Below are 24,598 nucleotides of genomic sequence, written 5' to 3' on the forward strand. Positions count from 1 at the left end.
GATTAGAGCTTCATTTTGGACAACGAAGTCTGATAATTAGACGTGCAAGTGGAGATGTCCAAAAGGAAACTCTTTAATGTAAAACATACAAAACCATTTTAAAATATACTGAGTAGTAGCCTTTATAAGAGTAATCTAAAAGCAGAATTAGAATGTTTGTGTCCTCAAGGTATTTTAGAATTGAAAAAGAACTCTGTATGTGGAAAGGTTGGAAACAGACATAATTGTCAAGTGACAATTTCAGTAGCCAATAAATATTACTTTCCTTTCCCTCTTGCTTTAACATGTGTTGTTTTCAAACCGCATCATCATACATATTTTGAAATCTTAATTTTGGCCTTGAGATCTTTCTTCTTTTTTAGTAAGGTTTTGAATGGAGCTTTCTGGTAAGAAAGGCTTGGTGGGTGGAAGAATTTTATTCATTGGCCCATGTTACTGTATTAGGGAAGGAAATTAGACTGTTCACCTATTATGTGTCCACTTGTCATTTTTTGTGCGCCATGCCCATGACTTGCGTATCACGGGTGCTGTTTGGGAAGCCAAAAGAAGTGAGAGACAGAGCTTCATGCTACTGTGCAGTTTACAGTAAGAAAACACATGGTATGTCTCTTGCGGAAAGACTGCTGTTTTATTATTTTAATTAGCTTAAACACATAAGTGTATACCTTTTTTTAATCTTTATTTATTTTTGAGAGAGAGAGAAATAGAGTGTGAGCAGGGGAGGGGCAGAGAGAGAGGGAGACACAGAATCTGAAGCAGGCTCCAGGCTCCGAACTGTCAGCACAGAGCCCAACGCGGGGCTCGAACCCATGATCGTGAGATCATGACCTGAGCCGAAGTCAGAGGCTTAACTGACTGAGCCACCCAGACTCCCCATAAACACATCATTTTTATAGCACCAATGCATGATGGTGATGGTTCATTTTAACATCCGCCCCTCTCAGTCTTACGCAGGGAAGTACGTGCCGGCCATTGCGCACTATATCCACACACTCAACCCCATGATGACAACGAAGATCAACCTGAAAGGAGTTGCTATTGGCGATGCGTATTCTGATCCTGAGTCAGTAAGTGTCTCCTTTTGCCTTTCTGTTCAGTCCCTAAAAAGATTAAATCCCCTTTTGTCAAATGGAGGCTCCTCTTACCCCAGAGACCTAACTTTATAGAGAGAAATCATGTTGCCCAGTTGACTTTCTAATGATTAAAATCTTCCAATTCTTACGAAATGTTTTAAGTGGTCAGTTCACTCTGTCAGCCTCCGTTGTCTGTGAGTGTGAGTGTGGGGCATGCACGTGTATGGATATGTTTGTGTGTATTTTGTGCACGTGTGTGTTGCATGTGTGTGCTGGTGGTATGTGTGTGCCTTGTGTGTGGTATATGTGTTGTGTATGTTTGTATGTGTTGTGTATGTGTGCGTTCTGTGGAATGTGTGTGTGTGTAGGTAATTGTCTTGCTTGATTCATTTCAGCATGTGAATTACAAAGGGTTATTTCACCAAGCAAGTGGGTCCCTAACTTCTCTCTTTCTCTCCCTGTGGCTTTTGTTTTTCTCTTTTCTCCTCAGATCATAGGGGGCTATGCAACATTCCTGTACCAAATTGGCTTGTTGGATGAGAAGCAGAGAAAGTACTTCCAGAAGCAGTGTGATGCCTGCGTGAAATACATCAGGGATGAGAGGTGGTTTCAAGCCTTTGAAGTGAGTTCTGGGGCCCGCGTTGCCCTGGAGCAATGAGAACCATGTGAGCAGGCCCTAGAATCCCCGTGGCACTCAGGCATTTTGTTGTTGTTCAAGAAGGTCTATCTGAGATGCTGTCTGAGATCGGGAGGCAGATGCGTGGGCTGGAAATGAAGACAAGATCTGTCCAGGTCTCTCTGAGTTTACTTTGGCTGCATTTTAAACCTGCGATCACCTTGGAGTGTTTCTCTACCTGTGTCTTTCATTAACCGTTTTGATTTCTTTAAATGCTGTATAGCCCTAAAGGCGTACCCTATCACAAGGAAATCAGAAGAAAGGCGACCCAGAAAGTGGATGCATATGCTTTAACATATGCTCTAAACCCTTCAGAAGGGTAATATCTACACACAGCGTGTCAGCCAGAGAACTGGCCACAGTGTGTAACAAATGTCACATGTTCCTGTGCATCAGGAACAAAGAGTATAAAGTATAGAAATCAGAAACTTTTACAAAGGGCCACCGGTATTTGTAAATATTGTAGCATGACTCCCCTAAAACTGAATTTGAGGATCAAATTAATAGGGTTATATTCCTCACCCTTTTTTGCTGAGGGGAGAGTTATTTTAAATCTGAGACTATACTAAATGTTAAGATATTCAGGGTTTGGGTTTGGTTTGGTTTGATTTTGCCAGTGCAGACAAAGATCGTGTATCAACAGTATTTTTTAAGGGTTTTTGTTTTGTTTTGTTTTCTGCCACCTTTGCCATAGAGCCATCGTGTTTCACACATTAGTAAATGAGTCAAGGATTGCATTCTGAGGACTTCAGTCTTTTCGTTATTGGGAGCATATCCTGCACCATCCCCTGATGGCATTATTGTCATTAATGCTGAAGCCTGATATTAATAGTCTTCTAGTCACCGCAGGCCAGCCGGTTCAGATGAAAACAGGAGACATACAAACTTAGAGAGAAGGGGGTAGCCAAGTTATGCTCCATTTTGTAAGTAGGGCACATGGCACTACCTGAAATCCTCAAGGCAGTGAATGCCATCACCGTGAATTCTGACAGCAACAGTATATGCAAAGCCAATCCAGGAAGCCCCCACCCATCCTACGAGATGCCAGGGGCCTCCCTGGCATGGCCACAGAGTGTAGATTCAGAATCTCCTGTGCAATTGTAAATGGGATCTTGTAGGATCTTGCAAAGAAGAGGGATCTTGTGAGGATGATGAGGATTGCCTTTCAACTTGCAATGACTATTTTCAGTCTAGTATTAGGCTATCTGTTGTAGTCGGCAGAAAGGGTAAAAGGATTGAGCCTTTAGAATTTAAAATTAATATCCAATTTTACATCATGGGAGACCACAAGGGAAGTGAGATATCTGATGTGGTTTTTTTTTTTTTTTTTAAAATATTTTTTTTTTATTTATTCCTAGGAGAGAGAGAGAGAGAGAGCGTGAGCAGAGGAGGGTCAGAGAGAGAGGGAGTCACAGACTGAAACAGGCTCCAGGCTCTGAGCCGGCAGTCAGCACAGAGCCCGATGCGGGGCTCGAACCCACGAACCGCGAGATCATGACCTAAGCGAAAGTCGGACGCTTAACCAACTAAGCCACCCAGGCGTGTTTTTGAAGAAGCGTCCAGGAATTATCGATGTAAAGATAATCCTTATTACCTTATACAGGAGACTGAGCACTCACAGGCTTAGTGAAACAGTTGACAAGTTCAGGTTATTCTTCATATTTGGAGGTGATGAGAAGAAGCCCTAGAAGGTTAGAGTCTCTGCCAAATCAGATTCATTAGGAAAAAAAAACACAGAAGACACCAAAATTCAATGCGAAACAAAACCAAACAAAACCAAACAACAAAACCTGAAACCTTTGAAGGTATGCCATGTCTCTGGGACCATTGGTCCGATATTTGGAGTGATGAATGAACATAAAAACCTTTGTTTTTTTTTTTGTTTTTTTTTCAAGGGAAGTAGATAAAATGGTACTTGGGAAAGTAAGCAAGTGCTGGTCAAATGTATTTCGGCATATGCGGTAGAAGTCTCCAAGAAATCCTGAGACCCAAGGGAATACAAATGTCAAAATCACCAAGGCCTAAATAATAGAACCTGTTGGATGCTCTAATCCCTTAAAATGATTTAGGTAATCAAAGAGCAGTCACTCAGAGCTGGAGGGAACTTTATAGACTGTCCTCTGCCCTTACACACACGCATATCCACACTTCACTGAGGAGGGGGCTGAGGCCCAGAGGGCAGGCATTCAAGTGCGAAAGCCACTCGCTAGATTGTGGCAGGCCTAGAGTCGTTCCCCACCCCCAGGCCCCAGATTCCCACTCCAGTATTTCTCCTGTGGCTAACTTTCAGGTAGTCTGTAAAAATCCTGGGACATTTAGACATTCTGTTAAATGCATAGTGGCCCATCTCTGGTCCTTACTGTCTCCCTTATCATGACAGTGTTCTGGATCACAGAGTTCTTTTTGTGAAGCAAGTTTCGACGAGAAACTGGATTTCACAGGTCTTAACCACCCAACTTAGTTATTTGTTTGATAACGAATGATTGTTGACTCGTTCTGAATTCAGATCCATTCTTAAGGGTTGAATTTATCTTCCCATTGGTGTTGATAATTTCTAAAGGCAAATACCCCAAAGGCTGCACCCATTCAGGACTACTGCTAGCCTACAGTGTCCCCTCTGGGTGGACAGTTTAGGAAAAGGCATCTTCCTCCGGGCTGACGCAGTCCTGTGGATTGAGGGTTTGGCAAGCAGATACCGCCATTGTATGAGGATAAAGATGGCTGTTTCTCCAATTGCAGCCCAAGCCTGGTTATAACAGCCTGGGAGGCAGAACTCTGGCCGGTTCTCTGGCCCTTCTGTCTCCTCCACCAGGCATCCTCATGTCGTGCACAATCTGCACAGCCAGAGGCAGAGGTCCTGAGCCACCGTAGCATTGCTGGAGCATACTTTTTACCTCCTCTCCTTTCCACAGCGATGATCCTTTTCAGACGTGGTCTCTAGGCCTGTGGCCATAGTAACTTGGATCAATTAAGTTGCTTGTGTTTGATAAAGAAAACTGATCCAATACCATAATAAAATTTTATATTAAACCCAAAAGCGTGGCCAGAAAGAATTGAAAACTAGGAGAGACAGCAGTGTGACCCTTGGGGAGGTAGCGGGGGGTGGGGAGTGGGGGGTGGGCACGTGGGCTGGAGAAGCATGGCCTGGGCTTGAATCTCACGTCTGACGTTATTAGGAAGGTGTCGCTGGCAAGTGACTTACCCTCTGTGTGTCTGTTTCTTCACCTGTAAACCTAGGATATTGGTATCCGAAATTCTTACCTTGTAAGAAAACCTAAAATCACACTTGATTGTTGGTTTTGAACATGTGCAGAATTCATCCTTTTACAAGAGCTCCTTACAGACTCAGTTTCCTCAGCCAAAAAATGCCAGTGTTCTCAATCCCTTTTATGACAATTCCTTTCATCTTCTTGCTCTACCCCAAAACCTGCTTCTTTTCTGCTGCTGCAGCTTCCTCCCTCATGCAGGGACTGTGTTCTCTCTTACCTACTCTGTACGGCACTTGGTTAGGAGGAAGAGGGGGTGTCCTTGTTCCTGAGTGCTGCCTCCGGATCATGTCCCTCTGGAAGCTTTGAGCTTTGACTCTCATATCCTCACATGATACCATCCACCAATTTGTTTTAATGTTTATTTATTTTTGAGAGGTGGGGGGAGGCCCAGAGAGAGTGGTAGATACAGAATCTGAAGCAGGCTCCGGGCTCTGAGCTATTAGCATAGAGCCTGATGCGGGGCTCCCACCCACAGACCATGAGATCATAACCTGAGCTGAAGTCTGATGCTTAACCGACTGAGCCACCCAGGCACCCCACCACCCACCACCCACCACTTCTTGTAGTTAACTACTACCCTCTGGCCCTCTCCTCATTCTCTGAGTATTTTAGCTCCTGCCTCACTGTCCTTCTCTCTCGAGGATATCGTGCCTGTCATGATTTCTAGCAATCACAGTATCTGCATGAATGACCCTTTTCATTCCGGGCCCCTCAGTTCTTTAGCCTTCTGTCTTTCTGTGACCTTGTTCCCCTCTTTACCTTAGCTGCTCAGTCCACCACAAAAAAAAAAAAAAGAAAGAAAAAAAGAAAAGAAAAGAAACCCTCTGAAAATCACTCCACAATCTCAGATTCCCATTGTGTCAGCTCACTTTTCTGAATATATGAACTCAAACAACAGTCCTGGAACCCCATTGTCTTCTGGTCCATTGATCCGAACACGGCTTCAAAATCTGTTTCTCTAATTACCCAAATGAAGCTTAAGGGCAGTCCACCTCCTCTGGCTGAACCACCATTCTGGCTAGAAGTGCCTCTCTGTCACCCCACGTGTGCCTGCCTCTGTGCAGCTGCACGTGGCTGGAGGAGAGCACACAACCATGCTGGCGGCTCTCACCTCCGCTGATGACCAGTTTCTAAGGTCGGGAGTCCAGAGAGAACTTGCGCCAGCTCCAAGCACCTGCGCGTGTTTCCATCTCCTCTGCCCTATTACCTCGTACTGTGGGTGAGTGGCCAACCATCCATGCTATGGCTGTCCTTCCCTACGAGGCTCGCTCCCACAGTCGGGGCCTGTGGGCTCACTGTTTCCTCTGCCTGGAATGTTATTTCCCTAGATGTCTGCGTGGTTCACTCCTTTCCAACAGGTGTTTACTCAATGTCCCTTTCTCAGTGAGATCTGTTTCCTCCTCTCCTCAGCATCCCTTGCGCTCGCACACACACGTATGCCCACACGCCCCCACGGCAGTCCCTACTCTTCTTCTCTTTAGTTTTCTCCTTAGCACTTAGCACTCAATTTACTGCATGTTTTTCCTACAAATGCTTGCATATTTGTATATGCAATATTGTATGTTGCTTGTACCCCTCCAAGATATAAACTATATTAGAGAGGACTTTTGCTCTGTCTTCTTCACACTGCTGCGTCCCCAAGCCTCAGACCGCGTCTAGCACAGAGATGAGCAGTAAAAGGTTGTCACACAAAACAATGCAGAAGTGAGAAAATTATTCAGTTGATGCAATGACAAATACCTGTATGTATTTACCCACCTGATGGTTTCCTTCTTTCTTTCTTCCCTCTCTCCCGACCTAGGTACTGGATAAACTACTAGATGGTGATTTAACAAACAACCCTTCTTATTTCCAGAATGTCACAGGATGTCCTAGTTACTATAACCTGTTACAGTGCAAGGTAATGCAACGTAACACTTTACAAACTATACTAGTGTTTGCTTAAACCTTTTGGTAACACCAAACTTCCTTCAATTTGAGAAATACTACAGCTGGCGCTGTACTAGAAAAATATGTCCTAATGGTATTGCGTTATTTGGTCTACTAATCTGTAGGATTTCCCTCCCACCGATGTTGTTTGTATATGTTATAATCTGACCATCAAGAATGTATGATACTCCTGATAACTCAGAACAATCTCTGATTAACACGGGTTCCCCCCAACAGAACTTGTGATACAAAAGTTCTTTTGTCAAGGATAGGTCAGCATTGCAGTTCTGGGTATTAAGTTCTAGAACCCCAAGCCTGTAGTGAGTTTCTTGAAAATGTCCACATTATTTGTTCTGTTCTTAAGGCAGCTTGGATCATCAAAATTGCCAAAGCCTTTATGGAAACATTTGCATTGTCTTTCTTTTAGCTTAAGAAGGTTTGTGCACTTAGTATGGCCTTCCCTTTGAGCCCTCTGGAATATTTCTCGAAGTATTCAAGTAGTCTTCTTTCATAAAAGCAGGCCAAAGTTGATGCCTTTTGTGCAGAGTTAATCAAATAAAACCAAGGGATTTTATCCCTTGGGATAAAAAAGTGGGGATTTGGATTTGTACAATCTTGGTCTAGCGTATATGACAATGCATCTTGTTTTTAAGATTGCTTTATTAGGAGTGCCTGGGTGGCTCAGTCGATTAAGCGTCTGACTTCGGCTCAGGTCATCGTCTCACTGCTCGTAGGTTCAAGCCCCGTGTCAGGCTCTGTGCTGACAGCTCAGAGCTTGGAGCCTGCTTTGGACTCTGTGTCTCCCTCTCTCTCTGCCCCTCCCCTGCTCATGCTCTGTCTCTCTCTGTCTCTCAAAAAATGAATAAACATTAAAAAAATTAAAAAATAAAATAAATAAATTTGCCTCATTAACTACTTCATAAATAAAATATAAAGCTAATTTCAATAGCATTTGCTAACCCTGTGGTTTTGGATTTCAAGTCTACCAAGAGGAAAACACATGGTAGAAAAGAGAGAAACAGAATTTATAATTACATTTCTTTTTTCCTTACAAAGTAATGTATTCAACAAATTAGCAAAAATTGATAATGCACAAAATCACTGATCTTGAATTCTAAGTTTTTTTTATCCTTTTGTCATTTGTTAAAACAACGCTCTTTTTTCTCTTAGTATGATGACTATCACAGACTTTCAATGCCACAAACTTTATGCAGTATTTTTTTTTAAATAAGGCTCACGGACAACTTTTCTTTTGTCTAATGTCCTTCATAAAGTATCATCTGTTTTACACTTGGTATATTCCCCCCTGCAATTATGGTTAGCCGATTATTTTCCGTGTATGGTTTTAATAAACAGCAGAACATGCAAAAGAAAGCCCAGTTCTGGCTCCTGTGGTCTATTTGACCTTCCTCCCAAAAGGCCTCTGACAAGGAGCAAATTGCTTTTGATAATCTCACCTCTTCCGTTTTTCTGGTCTCTGCCCCACTCCGGTTGTTGATTGGAATCACAGATTGCAGAAGTTTGGTTTACTAAGAAAAGAAGATTGAGCATCTGCAAATTAGGTATTGGCTCCAAAGGTATCAGATCATCCGGTCTTATTGTCAGTAACATTGAAATGACCTCAAAACCCCCAAATTGAAAATATCAGGGTGGAGACCAAAGTGAATAGTCATGTCTCTTCTTGTTCATTACGGTTTATGTTCTGAGAAATGGAAGCTTTCTCAGCATGCTATTCCTGTCACCAAGTCACGTTCTCCAATATTTTTCTGATGTCTCCTTCCACCAGGAACCTGAGGACCAAAATTACTATGGGAAATTTTTGTCCCTTCCACACGTGAGACAAGCCATCCACGTGGGAAACCGGACTTTTAGTGATGGATCCGAAGTCGAAAAGTACATGCGAGAAGATACAGTAAAGTCCGTTAAGCCATGGTTAGCTGAAATCATGAATAATTATAAGGTAAGACGGTTACTTCATTTACTGTTTATTTCAGGAACGTTTTAGATTATCTAGCACAGAGGTGACTTTCTTTTATTTGTAATTTGACTCCTGACACTTTTTTTGTCTTTATGGTATTTTACAAATATAAATAACAGCTCCCGTACTGTTTGATTTCTTTGAATTAAGGTTTTTTCCCCCTTCTAACTAAATCACTATCCCCTGATAGTTCCTTCAAATGAAATTCTCCTTGCCACATGCCACCTCTCATCATTCCTTGAGGAAAGAACTACAGCCGAGCCAAGAAGCTGATTGGCCTGTGGAAGCCAGTTTTGCCTTATTGCCTGCTTTATAACATGAATCCCAACAAAGTCGGAAATAAATCCAATCAACTGGCTATTCCAAAAAAAATGCATCTTACCTAATAATTGTATTCATTCCCCTTGCTCACCCACCGTTTTTTCAGTATCTGCTTTAAGCCCAAGACTGTGCTAGGCCGTCAGGTTGAAACAATGAATGAGAAAGAGTCTTCGTTTTGAGGAGCGTGAATCCAAGCACCTCATTATCTGAGCTGTTCTGCCTGATTTGCTGGTGGAGGTACCAAAAGGAAGTGAAAGAGTGAAGCCCTGAAAATTCAGGCAAAGGGGTCCTGGATCCTAGAATTCCCCCTGCAGGGGAAGGGTACCAGGAGCAAGTGATGGAGAAGAGTCATCCTGTGAATTTCTTTGCTGCTCCTTTATTCTCACTTCCTCCTCTGATTTTCTTGGGCTCTTATCATCTGTCCCAGGCCTAGTATCTGGGCCAGCTCTGCAAGGAGAAGTGTGCTCATGATAGAGAAGATCAGCCGCTGAGGGGATCCACTTCCTCTCTATTTCCTGACAGAAGCAAGAGTAACAAAAAACAGGGCAGCTCGTCACCTGCACACCTTTGTATGAATTATCAAAATGGCAACCTCCCCTCAGGATACTTTGGTTCCGTTGGCCAAAATAATCTCAATATAGATTGCTTTAATTTGGCCAAACCCTTTTTACTACCATTTCCTGCCATGAGGAATACACAGGTCTACGATGTCTGTATTAAGAATACTTTCGGGGCGCCTGGGTGGCTTAGTCGGTTAGGCATCCGACTTTCACTTAGGTCATGATCTCACGGTTCGTGGGTTCGAGCCCCGCGTCGGGCTCTGTGCTGACTGCCAGCTCAGAGCCTGGAGCCTGTTTCAGTCTGTGACTCCCTCTCTCTCTGACCCTCCCCTGCTTACTCTTTCTCTCTCCTAGAAATAATAAATTAAAAAAAAAATTTTTTTTAAAAGAATACTTTCGGGGCGCCTGGGTGGCTCAGTTGGTTGGGCATCCAACTTCGGCTCAGGTCATGATCTCATGGTTTCTGAGTTCGAGCCCCGCATCAGGCTCTGTGCTGACAGGTCAGAGCCTGGAGCCTGCTTCACATTCTGTGTCTTCCTCTGTCTCTGCTCCTTCCCCACTTGCATTCTGTCTCTGTCTCTCAAAAATAAACATTAAAAAAAATGTTTTTAAAAGAATACTTTCCCTCAGGATTATTCAGCTGTCAGTACTGTGCAAGGGAATCCATTGCCAAATGTACCCTTATTAGATTGTGTTTTGAAATACGCCAGACCTAGAAGGCCCATTTTGTTGATGCTGCTGTTAGTACATGGTTTGAGTCCCTAGACATATATACAACCTTCACCAAAAATAATCTAAGGTCAATGGCATGCAGTCTACAAACCCGTTATCAATTTGCAGAACTTGATGCAATACTTTCTAGGAATGAAAGCATCTAACTGGATGAGGTCAGAGTTTCAACCATCCTTGTGTTCTGTTCTTTTTTGGGTCCCTTCGTGCTTGCCTAGTTGGAGACCTTTTTTAAAGCACTTAGCTGGTTGTTCTCTTCTGCAAGTTCTCAGACCATGTGGTCTCTGTAACTGTGGTCACACTTAGGACACTGTACTTCCATTACAGGCTGTCCCTTCCAGCACTGGAGCAATCTAAATAATGAATGAATGAATGAATGAATGAATGAATGAATGAAAAATCAGTTCTATAAATTAGTTATACATCAAAAATCTATCTAATCTACTTGTCCGTAAATCGTTGGATTTTATCTACAAATTTATTGGACCAGAAAGAGCTGAGCACTTGTGTTTTTGAGACATAAACGATGGGCTATAATACAACATCAAGGAATGCAAAGTGGGTTTTTGTTTTTTTTTAATAGAGAGCAAATAAGGAAGTTTGTACATTTTTCGTGCCCTTGGGAGATACATTTTCTCACGGTATTCTAGATTTACGTAGAATATGATTCTTTTCTCAGCCACGTGAGGATAGAGTGGAACATGAATCTCACCTGATATTGGCTATAAACTTACCTGATACTGGCTAATTGCCATGGAGTATCCATTTAATTGATAAAAACTATATTGACTAAAAATGATCCAGTATTTTGATATGTAAACATCTCTGTCCTTGTTTCCCATATCTCTTAAACCAACCAATATGAATTTTAATGAAATCAGAATATTTTTGAAACTCGAAATTCTGACTCCGTTGTTAGAAAAAAAAAGAGAATAGATAAGTGGTACAGATAAATCATGTTTCTGTAAAAAAAGAGAACAAAATATGCAGTCAGGCCGAGTGTAGACTAAAAATTGCTCCTTCTAAAGCAGGCTGTGCATTTTGCTACAGCAGGGGTTGCCTACAGGGCAACGGTTATCTTTGGCTTGTCTATTAATGGTGGTGAACTTCAACGTATATGCAATAGAATCAGAACAGCCTACATTGGCTTAAAACATTAGTATGCTCAAAGTTATATTTATGCAAGTCTGAGTGCTAATTTGTCATAGAAAACAGCGCACATGTTTCTATTCATAGGAACATGGAAGTCTTTTTCCAGTACTAGAATCATTTTCAGCAACGTAGGTATCTCTGATGGGCTGAGGAAGACCTTCATCAGCTTCTGGCAACTAATAACACTCCTGGGGCACATCAGTTTCTGTGTGGACTGCATAAAAACATAATCTTTTTCTTGTATTGCTTTACAGGGAATGTGTATTCAAAGTCATTCTCTTTCATTAACTTCAGATGTTTGGGCAGTAAATTGAAATATATTAGCAGTTTTCAAAATGACCAGAAAGAGAAATAATCTCTTGGACTATTGGGATTCGTCATCATTAAATCAAAGTCACAATATTATCAGGATATTTAGGAGTCAGCTGGGTTGTAGAGCATGGTGGTTATGAGCTTGGGTTCTCAAATATTTTGAGTTTGAATTCAGGTTCACCATTCTCTGGCTATGTCCGTTTGGAGGAAGATACTTAAACTCTCTGTTCTTCAGATTTCTCATGCACAGAATGAGAATAATAATAGTACTTGTAGGTGAGTTCTTGTGAGGTTCAAATAGATTACGTATGTAAAAACATGTAGAACAGTGACTGATGGTTAGAAAGTGCTTGAAAATATAAGCTGTTACCATTGATGTTCAACAAATTTTAGCAAAACTCCTTAAGCATGTGCTATATACAAAAGTTGTATAAGAAACCCTGGAAAACACAAAATAAGAAAGACTTAACAGACTTTTAGTTTCTAGTTCAGCATGTAAGGAGCTTAGAAGTTACCACTTGATCCCAAGAATAAGTAAAAAGTTAAACTGAAAAGTCAACAAATCTTCTTAGATCTGTGAGAGAAGTGAGGTCAGAGGGCAAACCACTTCCCCACAAATTAGAAAGAGACGAATAGAGAGAACCACAATTTATCCAAGAAGAAACTTCCATAGGAACCAATGCCAGGGTAGGAAAGCCTGCACTGTAATTTTTTGCAATAAGACAATGAACAACTCATTTAAAAAAGAGTGAAAGACCTTAACATCCCCAAGTTTTTTTTTATTAAATTCTTTTTAATGTTTATTCATTTTTGAGAGACAGAGCATGAGCAAGGGAGAGGCAAAGAGAGAGGGAGACACAGAATCTGAAGCAGGCTTCAGGCTCTGAGCTGTCAGCACAGAGCCCAACGCAGGGCTCAAAACCATGAACTTCATGACCTAAGCTGAAGTCCGACGCTTAACCGACTGAGCCACTCATGCACCCCAACAGACCCAAGTCTTAAGACCTCACTCAAGAAAATATGCAGATGGGATGGACACATATGCAGAGATGTTCAGCATCATATGCCATTAGTGAATTGCAAATTTAAACCATAGGATACCACTGCATACCTTTCAGAATGGCCAAAATCTAAAACACTGACAATACCAAGTGCTAAGGAGGATACAGAGCAATAGGAACTCTTATTTGTTGCTGGTGGCAATGCAAAATGGTACAGCACCTTGGCAGTTCATTTGTTTGTTAGTTATAAAACTAAACAACTCTTACCACATGATGCACTAATCATACTCTTTGGTACTTACCCAAATGAATTGAAAACTCATGTCCACGCAAAATCCTTCATGCAGCTGTTTCTAGCAGCTTTATTCATAATTGCCAAAACTTGGAAGCAACAAGATGTCCTTTGGCAGGTGACTAGATCGAACTGTAGTATAGACAGTGGACAGTATTACTCAGCACTAAAAAGAGTGAGCTATCAAGCCATGGAAAGACATGGAGGAAACTTAAATGAAAGAAGTCAATATGAAAAAGCTACATAGTATGTTCCAACTATAGGAGATTCTGGAAAAGACAAAAGTATGGAGATAGTAAAAGGTTCACTTCTTGCCAGGGGTTAGGGAGGACGGTGTGGTGAATAAGCAGGGCATCGATCTTTAGGGCAGTGAAACTATTCTATATGATCTTACGGTGATGCAGAGGTGTCATTATACTTCTTAAAATCCATAAAAAGTACACCACCACAGTGAACCCTAATGTAAACTAGGGACTTTTAGTGATAATGATGTATTATTGTAGGTTCATGTGCTGTAACAAATGTATCACTGTGGGGGGGGGGCGTTGATAGTGCGGGAGTTTGTGCATATGCTATGTGGGAACAGGGGATGTAATGGATCTGTCTCACTTTCTGTTCAATTGTGCTGTGTGCCTAAAATGCTCTAAAAAGTAAAGCTTAGGAATTAAAAACCAAAAAGATTTATTGTCTGCTTAGTAAAAGAGATACATACCAGTAGAGTTGATAAAAGGTAGACTCAATTTCTGCTTCCAGCACTGTGATAAAATAGATATTGGAAGACCCCTTCATTGAAATATAACTAAATTCAGAGTAAATCACAACAAATATGATTGCACTGTTTTTAACCAAAGGAGATCTCAAAGTGGAAAAAAAAACAAAAAAAAGAAAGCAAAAACAAAGGAAAACAAAATATAGAGAACTAAATCCTGTGGAGTAAGAGTAATAACACAGGGCGGTCCTGAGGCTCAATGTCCTCAGCTCTGCAGTTGGTGACAGGGCCATGGGCCCAAGTAAGGTGAAGTTGCTACCCTGAGAGCCTGGCACCAAGCCTGTCACACATGGAGGGGCTAATTGGTCCCCTGTGGTGGTGACCTCTGGCAACCAATAGAAACCAAAACACAACAGCTAGAGGTATTTTGATTTTTCAGATTTTTATTAGCTAAGTTTGACACAAATGTAATCTCATAATTGTAAATCACCCAGGATGCTGGTCAACAGGCTACCATTGTGGAGGATAAGCAGAAACAGTTAAAAATTGTATAGATATCCAAGGCACCTCAGATGTAGGAAATATGAGGGATGGAATAGAAACTAACTATGTATGAAATATTTAAACACATAGAAATGGAGTTTAAAATAAGCAATAAGCAAGGAACCATCCGATATGGCTAGGCCAATGTGAAGGAGAACCAGTAAGAAGTGTTAAAAATGAAAAATACAGTTGTATTTAAAACCCAGTGCTTGCGATAAAGAACCTATTAGACATTGCTGCCAATAAGATTCACAGATTAGAAGAAATTAACCAAAATGGAACACAGTAAGACAAAGAAGATTTGAACAATATAATTAGCGAGCTTGATTTAATGAATGTGTATAAAATTCTAAAAGTAATGATCAACAAGTCTCAAATATTTTAAAGAATTTGCATCATACATGGCCAACAGACACATGAAACGATGCTCAGCATCCCTCCTCATCAGGGAAATACAAATCAAAACCACACTGAGATACCACCTCACGCCAGTCAGAGTGGCTAAAATGAGCAAATCAGAGAACTCTAGATGCTGGCGAGGATGTGGAGAAACGGGCACCCTCCTACACTGTTGGTGGGAATGTAAACTGGTACAGCCCCTCTGGAAAACAGTGTGGAGGTTCCTCAGGAAACTAACAATAGAACTCCCCTATGACCCAGCAATAGCACTGCTAGGAATTTACCCAAGGGATACAGAAATGCTGATGCATAGGAGCACATGTACCCCAATGTTCATAGCAGCACTCTCCACAATAGCTAAAACATGGAAAGAGCCTAAGTGTCCATCAACAGATGAATGGATCAAGAAGATGTGGTTTATCTATACCATGGAATACTACATGGCAATGAGAAACAATGAAATCTGGCCATGTGTAGCAACATGGATGGACCTTGAGGGTGTTATGCTGAGCGAAATAAGTCAGGCAGAGAAGGACAGATACCATATGTTTGCACGTATAGGAGGATTAGGAGGAACTTAACTGAGGACCATGGGGGAGAAGAAGGGGGGAAATAGTGGGGGAGAGGGAGGGAGGCAAACCATGAAAGACTCTTGAATACTGAGAACATACTGAGGACTGATGGGTGTGGGGGGGAGGGGGGAGATGGGCATGGAGGAGGGCACTTGGGATGAGCACTGGGTGTTATATGGAAACCAACTTGACAATAAACTATTTGTAAAAATAAATAAAAGTAAATAAATAAATCACACAGCCTTAAAAAAAATTTGCATCATGCAGCCCATATTCTCTGACCACATACAATTAATTTAAAAATCAAAAATAACAGTACACATTAAAATATCAAAAAATACAAATAAAAATGTAAATCTATGTAACTTATGTATCAAAAAAGTAACGGTCCTTAGCCATTGAATACATTGAGTCAGTAGGTGAAAATTGTACCATAAAAAAACACCATACCAACAAAGTTGTATATGTAAATTCTACCTAACTTTCATGAACTGATTAATCCAATTTTATACAAACTTTTTTTATAGAGAATAGGAAAAAAGAAAATACTATCCAAGTTATTCTAGGGAACTATCATGTTGTTACCAAAAACATTTAAGGAAGGGAGTGGAAAACTCTAGAAGGATCTCACTTATGGGCATATATGTAAAAATCCTAAACAGAATATTTAAACAACCTGATCTACCAGTGAATAATAAAGGTCAAGTTTGGTTGATCCCATGTATACAAGGACATTTTGTATTAGAAATTCTATCATAAAATTCACCACACTAAAATTTTAATTTTTTGAAGTTTTTGAAATGTTTATTTGTTTTTGAGAGAGGCAGAGACAGAGTGCAAGCAGGAAGGGGGCAGAGAGAGAGGGAAACACAGAATCCGAATCAAGGTTCAGGCTCCAAAGCTGTCAGCACAGGGCCTAATGCAGAGCTCAAACTCACAAATTGATAGATCATGACCTAAGCTGAAGTTGGACACTTGATGGACTAAGCCACCCCAGTGCCCCACCACATTAAAATTTTAAAAAAGAAAAATTTTTTTCATCTAAATGTATGCCAAAAAGTAGATTTGATAAAATTAAAACAGATTTACGTTAACATTTTTAACAAGCTAGTAACAGTATCTGTATTTGTTTCTTACACCTGCTATAATGCCATTACTACAGACTTGATGGCATAAACTACAGAAATTTATTTTCTCACAGTTCTGGAGAATAGAAAGCAAGGTGTCGGCAAGGACTCGCTCCCTTTAGAGGGTCTACGGGGATAATACATTCCTTGTCATTTCCAGCTTCTGGTGGCTGTTGGCATTCCTTGGCTTGTGACCACTCAATCTAATCTCTGTCTCTATGGTCACATTGACTTCTTCTGGTCTATGGTCAAATATCCTTCTGCCTCCCTCTTATAAGGATACATGTGACTGCATTTAAGAACATTTTGGATAATTGAGGATAATCTTCCCATACCAAATGCTTATCTTAATCACATCCGCAAAGTTTGTCTTCCTCCTTTGTTCCTTCATTCCTTTCTTCCTTTTTTATCTGCTACATAAAGCAGCATTCACGGGTACCAGGGATTAGTACTGAATATCTTTGGAAAGTGTCTATTATTCCGCCTAGCACAGTATGAGACTTTCTTGACTTGTTAAAAATCTACCAAAGGCCTACAATAAGCATTATTCTGTTTCATAAAAGAGAATACACATTGCTTTAGACTCAGAGTCCATTATGGTACAAACAAATAAATTAAAAAATGAATGGGGGGATATTCCAGGTACTATAAGGAATAATGGGATAATTATTTGGCAAATAGTACAGTAATAGTTGTTTCAGGCAAGAGAATCACTAATGGATGCTAAATTCAGTGAGTGAAACTATGATGAAAAGCAGGGTATCAATGTAGTCTCAGAGGATTCCCCTTCAAAATATTTATGATGAAAGGAAAAAATAGTAACTTTACAGTAGAGAAATCTGGCATATAGGAACCAAATGATTTAAGTTAACATTACCATTAATGGGGCAAATCAATATTATATGCCTCTGATGTACTAAGAAGACACAATAACACTATTGTGATATTCTTCCAAAAAATGTCTAACAGCACTTTGATCATGAGGAAACATTAGACAAACTAAAATTGGGAGACGTTTCACAAAATAATTGCTAGTACTGGTCAAAAGGTCATGAAAGACCAAAGTAGAAGAAGCAGGAGAAAAAGAAAGAAGAGGAAGAAGAAGGAGAAGTGGAAGGGAACAAAGAGGAAGGAGAAGAATGAGAAAGAGAAAAAGAAGAAGGAGGAGGGAGAAGGGGAAGGAAGGAAGGAAGGAAGGAAAGAAGAAGAAAGGAGAGAAAGAGGAGGAGGCAGGAGGAGGAAGAGAAAAAGAAGAAAAGAAAAACAAAACAAAAGCCGACCTGAGGGACTAAGGAGACTTGAAACTTAAATATATACAATATGTGACCTTTTTTGGGTCTAGGACCAGAAAAAGGCTATTAGGTGACAAATAGAAAATTTTGGATAAAATCTGTAGGATAGAAAATTGTTTATATCCATGTTAATTTTCTGGCTTCAATGATTTCATGGTGGTTATGTTAGATGTTAATAATGTGAAGGGTACTTAAAGGGTACACAGGAAATCTTTGTACTATTTCTTTAACAGTTTTATTGAGGATACACTTCACATACTGCAGAATTTACCCATTTGAAATGTTCAGGTCTGTCTGTGGTTTTTAGGATATTCACAAATTTTAGCAACTATTACCACTGTTTAATTTCAGAACATTTTTGTCATGTCCCCCCAAAATCCCTTATCCTTTAGCAGTAATGCCCACATTCTCCCTCTCTTCAGCTCCCGGTAACTATTACTCTTCTGTTTCTATGGATTCACCTATTTTAGACATTGTGATATAAATGGAAGCCTACAACATGTGGCCTATTGTGACTGGCTTCGTTCACTTAGCATAATGCTTTCAGGTTCATCCACATAGCATGTGTCAACACTTCGTTCATTTTTATTGCCAAATAATATTCCATTGGATGGATATGCCCCATTTTACTCAATCATTCATCAGTTGTTCCCACTTTTTGACTATTATCAGTAATGCTGCTGTGAGCCTTCATGTGCAGTGCTCTTGGCCATATATGTAGGAATGGAATTTCTGGCTCATATGGTAATTTTACATTTAACAGTTTGAAAAACTGCCAAACTTTCGAAAGTGGTTGTACCACTTTGCAATTTCCCCAGCAATGGATGAGAGTTTGAATTTTTCCACATCTTTGTCAACACTTGTTTCTGTCTGGCATTTTGAGTATGAACTGTCCCTTTGTGGTTTTGACTGCCATTTCTCTGTATGACTAATGATGTTGAACATCTTTCCATGTGCTTTTCATTGTTCAGTTTTGTAGATTCTTTCAAGAAATGTCTATCCAAGTCCTTTGCCCATTTATTAATTGAGTTATTTGCCTTTTGATTGTTGAGTTGTGGGAGTTCTTGTTATAGTCTGAGTATTAGTCCTTTGTCCGGTATAGGATTTGAAAATATTTTCTCCCATTCTGTGGACTGTCTTTCATTTTCTTGGGGATGTCCATTGAAACTCCAAAATTTTAAGTTCTGATGAAGTCCAATTTGTCTGTTTTCTTTTGTCACTTATGTTTTTCATAGTATATCTAAGAAACCATTGCCTCACTCGAGGTAACAAGGATTTATTCCTATGTTTTCTTTTGAGTTTTATAGTTTTAGCTATTATGTGTCATTAAAGGAAATTAATAAACTACAGACGGATGCAACAACATGACTCTTATGTTGGGTGGAAAAAAGCATGCTACAGAAGAGTATCTATGGAACGAGGCATGAACACAAACCAAAATAAATAATATATTCTTTTGAGATACGTATATAGGTAATAAAACTTTTTCAAATGTAAGGAAATTCTAAACCTAAACTCCAGGACAGTGGTTCTCTTTGTGGGGTAGACAGAGGGTTGACACTGAGAAGTGCTCTGGGTAGATTCAACGGTATTGGTAACACACTGGTTCTGAGGGTGGCTGGTGCATTTGTGGATATCTGTTTATTATTGTGCTTCCTAACCTTAGACACAGTATAATATATTCTTTGACATATAGATAGCATGCATGATAATATTTTGAAGGAGACAGACTGTGATTGGTGCTTTGCAGAGGTTTAATTGACCATTTTTTGAGCATGTGGACTGCTTAGTATGGCTATGCCTTTAAACTCCTTGAGCATATGACAGATTTGCAAGACATTATCGTGGAGGCAAAGACACTGTACTCTCAGATAATTCCATCAATTTTCCTCACGGTAGACATTGATTACATATAGTAGGTAATCAAAATAATCTTTTCCTACCTGGCTCTATAGGCCCATTGGTTGGAAACAAATTTACCTTACAAATCATATCCTAGCCCAGCTCCCTGATACTGGTATTAAGGTGTGTTCAGTGTCAGAATTTAAAGTTTTCCTTTCACTCCCAAATCTGTAAAATTCTAGTTATCTCCTAGACAATAAGCATAAGAAGGGCAATCATCTTATCTTCTTGTTCACCACCCTATACAAGGCACCTACCACTGATTCTGAGCTATAGTAGGCACTCAATAAACTTTAATGATGAAAGAATTGTCATGGGAAAAAGGAAGCAACGTCAAAAGGCTTGGCAGAGAGTAGATGTTGCTTAATTCATTTTACTTCCTTTAATTCGCCCTTCTCTTATCATTGTGAAACTGCACTTCCACGTTGGTTATGGGGTGCATTGCTCCTTTTGCTTTAGAAGCACCTGGGAAGCCTCCAAAGAAAATCCCTAATCATGGCCCACTCCAGCAGAAGTTGTGATTTAGTTGCCTAGTATAGCAGCTAGCACATAGTGTGCAATGAACTTGGAAGGAAAGTAAAAACTTGGAGTGACAGTAAAAAGACAGGTGGTTGGTTCATTTACACCATAATAGGTCTTTACAATGAACTCCTATTTGATTTTAGTAACTGCAGATAATTCACCAGTCTGATTGTCATTGATTATATTGTGTGTCTTGTGTTCCTTCCTCTTTAAGCAGAATTTAAAAAAAAAAACTCTCGTACATTGATTATAATATGTATCTTGATTTTTAAACTAATAAGATGTGGTAGGGTGTGGAGGGTATCTCTAGAATCTAGGAAAGGCAGCCCACACTATATAAGAGCTATTGGCTCTGAATAATACCCTGCTCTTTGTAGAGCTCTGTGCCCTGGTCCCCAGTCCTTTCTGATAAAGAAGTTACACTGTTCTTGTAATGGTTCCTGTTTGAAAAATCCGAATATGTTTTTAGCCTCCCTTTATCTGTCTGGTTATTGTCCCAGGGTGTGTGAGGGGGTGTGTGTGTGTGTGTGTGTGTGTGTGTGTGTGTGTGTGTGTGTTTGACTTCCTGTGTGAAAGCATTATTTCCATGAACAGGAGCTACAGCTCTATACCTAAGGGCCATTTGGATCAAAAATCAAAGCATTGTCCTTGGATTTGAAGTTGCTCCGGTTGCTAAGTTGTTTGGAAGACCAGTGCAATTTCAGGAGGTACCATCCCCAAATGCCAATTCTTTACCTCCACATACTTGTGCTTTTAAAGGTTAAATTGCCCTGGGGTAGGGCTTAGTTTGCAGTGTTTAAAAGTTCATCTTGTCAGGAAATTGTAAATATAAAGTTACATTTCCCTGTCATTTATCATTCCGCAGCTCATTAAATTTCAACTAATTGCGTCCTCAGAATTCAGGACCTTAATGTTTCTCAGCTTTACCGCCAGGCGAAAATCTTAACACCCAGGTCATTAGAGTTCTATTAACTTATCCTAGGCTATCAAAAGATCTTCGTTTAGAAATGGGCAGTTCCTGATTAATGCATGTGACTCAGAACTTTGAAAGGTAAATATTTCTAGCAAATCTAACTCATTTTAGCGGTCATTCTAATTGCTTGTGGCATTTCCCTTACTGACATCTTCTGATGGCAAAATGGCTATGGCAGTAGTGGCCAGGAAACTATATTTGATAAATGTCTAGCGTACAAGAAAACTTTAACACTTAAATGGGTCTGATTCTTCAACTTCATAGGTGGACTCTAAGCTTCACCAAAGCATGATGAGAAAAGTCTGGCTTTGTTGACTGTAAGCCATTGTGATCACTTTTCTTCCAAACCCTTTGGAAGGAATGCTATTCTATGAAAAACTTCTGGGAGGAGGAAGTAGCTCCCAGTGAAATACAACTAAAGAGAGGGAAATTAATCCTGGGGCATTTGTTTTATGTAATCGTAGCCTATAGACAAGTAACCATCATTTTACAGACAAATAAAAATAGTATACATTCGAAAATCAGTATATACTGCAGAGTTCCTTATGAATTCATTTTACCTGTTTCAGTTATAATCCAAGTGCAAGAGTAGAAGCCCATACTTCTGGCCTTCTTTAATTTTTAAGCATTTCAATGAGTAAAAGGTAAAGAGAATACTCATAAATTATGAAACAGACTTTGATTTCACCCAAATTGGTCATGCTGTTGATATCTTTTCTTGTTTGTCTTTAAATTTATGTTGGGATCAGGGGTGCCTTGGTGGCTTAGTCAGTTAAGTGTTTGACTTCGGCTCAGGTCATGATCTCATGGTTTGTGGGTTCAATCCCCAGCTCAGAGACTGGAGCCTGCTTCAGATTCTGTGTCTCCCGCTCTCTCTGCCCCTCTGCCACTCACACTCTGTCTTTCTCTCTCTCTCTCTCAAAAATAAATAAGCATTAAAAAAGTTAAATTTATGTTGGGATGAAATGTTCAAATGACAACCAACATGTATTCTTATTTTCTCTTACTTCTTTAAGTTGTTTGAAAATACATCCCATGTCAATGGGTTTGTTTTCCATTGCTTTGCCTGGTAAGCACTGTAATCATTTTGCAAGGGCTTTATTTGTTGTGTGAAGGTGTCTCATCCTCAAAACATTAGAAGTTACATTCATGATTTACGACAATAGGAAAAGTAGAATGTCATCTGGAGTTACCCAAGTATGGCAGAGGGAGGGTGGTATGAGGAGAAAGATAATAAATGACTATACCATTTGCTAGGTAGGCTCCAGGGATCTAAAAATCAATAAGCAAAGAAAATGCATATTTAAATCCAGTTGCCAGGCAATCCAACTGCTATGAAATGTAGGCAATTGTATCAGTTGACTTTACTTTGAAAAGATAAATAGGGAAAGAGTGAGGAGAATAGTCCTTTCTGGATACAATGCAGAGTATCTCTTGTGCAATAAACGTCACCACATTGCAGTAGCTTCCCTGCCTTTAGTCCTCATGTCATAGTATAACAGGAGAAGATGCAAAACAATGACACAAATGTTGTAAAACACCAGGCTATTGGAAACCAGCGTGTGCCCACCACCATCCGCTGGGGTGTGGGAGGAAGATAGTAAAGCTTTATTTTTGTTTTAAAAAAGGGAAATAAAAAAGTAAGTTCTGCTAATGTTCAGTAGATGGATTGACACTGCACTTATGTGGTCAGTATGTTAGAGAGTCACCTATCAGCTGTGATGGAGCCAGAATGCAAAGCCAGTGTTTTGATTTTTCTAACCTTTGCTATCATCATTTGAGCCCATTTGCCACAGGATCTGACTCCAGGGTTAGTGCTTTTTCCACTTGAGTTTCCTCTTCTTCCATCTTAGTATGACTTAATTCAATGGCAGTCGACCTGGTCTACTGGTCCAAAAGTGTTCGCACACTTCCTGCGGCCCAGCAAACCACAGCGGCAGCCTCTGGGAATTAGACTTATAGGAGTGGCTTTTCTGGATCTTTGGAGGAGTGCCTCCTTACTCTTGGTCCTCTTCTAATATGAAGGCACAGTAATCCTCATTTCCAGAGAGCTAGAACTTTCTCAGGCTGGAAGGGAAGTTTGTTCTAGGAGAAGAGAATGTGGACGGGTTGACGTGAGGCAAAGGCCAGCCACAATCCAAAGTGGATTGCACCTTGCTGAGTGCTCTACTCACGGCATAGTGGAGGGCCTGCCTTCCCACTGTCTGTGCTCCCTTTGGGAGCGTCTGAGCACTTCTGAACTGATGACTATTGAGGTCGTTCAGTACTTCTCCTGTGGCAAGACCACCTGCTTTCTTTCTGTTGGTCTTTGGGACAGCTTCAGCAGGAGGTCATTTCTCTGCCCTGCCCAGGAAGAAGGAAGAGCAGGCAACGGTGACATTGCATAGTGACAGGGGCTCAGGTTCCCTGTTCTGTCCTCTCAAAGACCTTGGTGGACCCACTCAATTTTGTGGCAGTGCTATCTGTTTTTTAACTTGAGTGATAGTGAGGAGGAGGAGCAGGGAGCTGGAAGGGGACTTGGTGGTTTCCTATAGCTCCTGTCTATTCCTGTAACAACTGCGGCTATAGGAGCAACTTCCACTCCTGCACATGAACTCTTTCCCAGGTTCCTTAGTCCAGCTCAATGAACTGCACATTGCTCCTCTAAGAGTGGCTGTCCTTGGAAGTTATGCTTGTCATTTGGCAACTGTTGACAAAGGGACAAATTTTCTTTACAGTGTATACCAAACCCAAGATATATATGGTGGCTGTCCAAGAGAAATATAAGGCAAGCCACATAGGTAATTTTAAATTTTCTAGAAGAAACATTAAACATATATAAAGAAATAGGTGAAGTCGATTTTAATAACATGTCTTTAACCCAATATGCCCAAAATGTTATCAACGTGCAATCAACATTAAGAAATTGTTGAGAGAGGCATCTGAGTGGCTCAGTCACTTAAGCATCTGATTCTTGATTTCGACTCAGGTCATAATCTCGTAGTCTGTGAGATGGAGCCCCGCGTTAGGCTCTGTGCTGACGGAGAGAGCCTGCTTAGGATTTTCTCTCTCGCACTTTCTCTATCCCCCTATTGTTTGTATATGTGCTCACTCATGTGTGATCTCTCTCAACATAATAAATAAATATTAAAAAAGAAATTATTGAGGTAGTTTACATTCTTTTCTTTGTGCTCAGCCATCAAAATCCAGCATGTACCTTAGACTTTTATAGCACATCTCAGTTTGGACTAGCCATGTTTCATGTGCTCACTGGCCCCATGTGGCTGG

General features: G+C 40.4%; 1 protein-coding gene across 1 annotated transcript in view; it reads left to right on the forward strand.

The window, feature by feature from the left end:
- CPVL (carboxypeptidase vitellogenic like) overlaps positions 1–24,598 on the forward strand; it is a 117,639-nt gene that overhangs the window by 49,416 nt on the left and 43,625 nt on the right. Inside the window, exons 7-10 of the mRNA XM_077775428.1 lie at positions 945–1,067; positions 1,564–1,695; positions 6,820–6,918; positions 8,734–8,907. Of these exons, the coding sequence (XP_077631554.1) occupies positions 945–1,067; positions 1,564–1,695; positions 6,820–6,918; positions 8,734–8,907 (528 nt within the window). The remainder of the gene's footprint in view (positions 1–944; positions 1,068–1,563; positions 1,696–6,819; positions 6,919–8,733; positions 8,908–24,598) is intronic.

Source organism: Crocuta crocuta, unplaced genomic scaffold, assembly GCF_008692635.1.
Source record: "Crocuta crocuta isolate KB4526 unplaced genomic scaffold, BGI_CrCroc_1.0 scaffold197, whole genome shotgun sequence".
Lineage (NCBI taxonomy): Eukaryota > Metazoa > Chordata > Mammalia > Carnivora > Hyaenidae > Crocuta > Crocuta crocuta.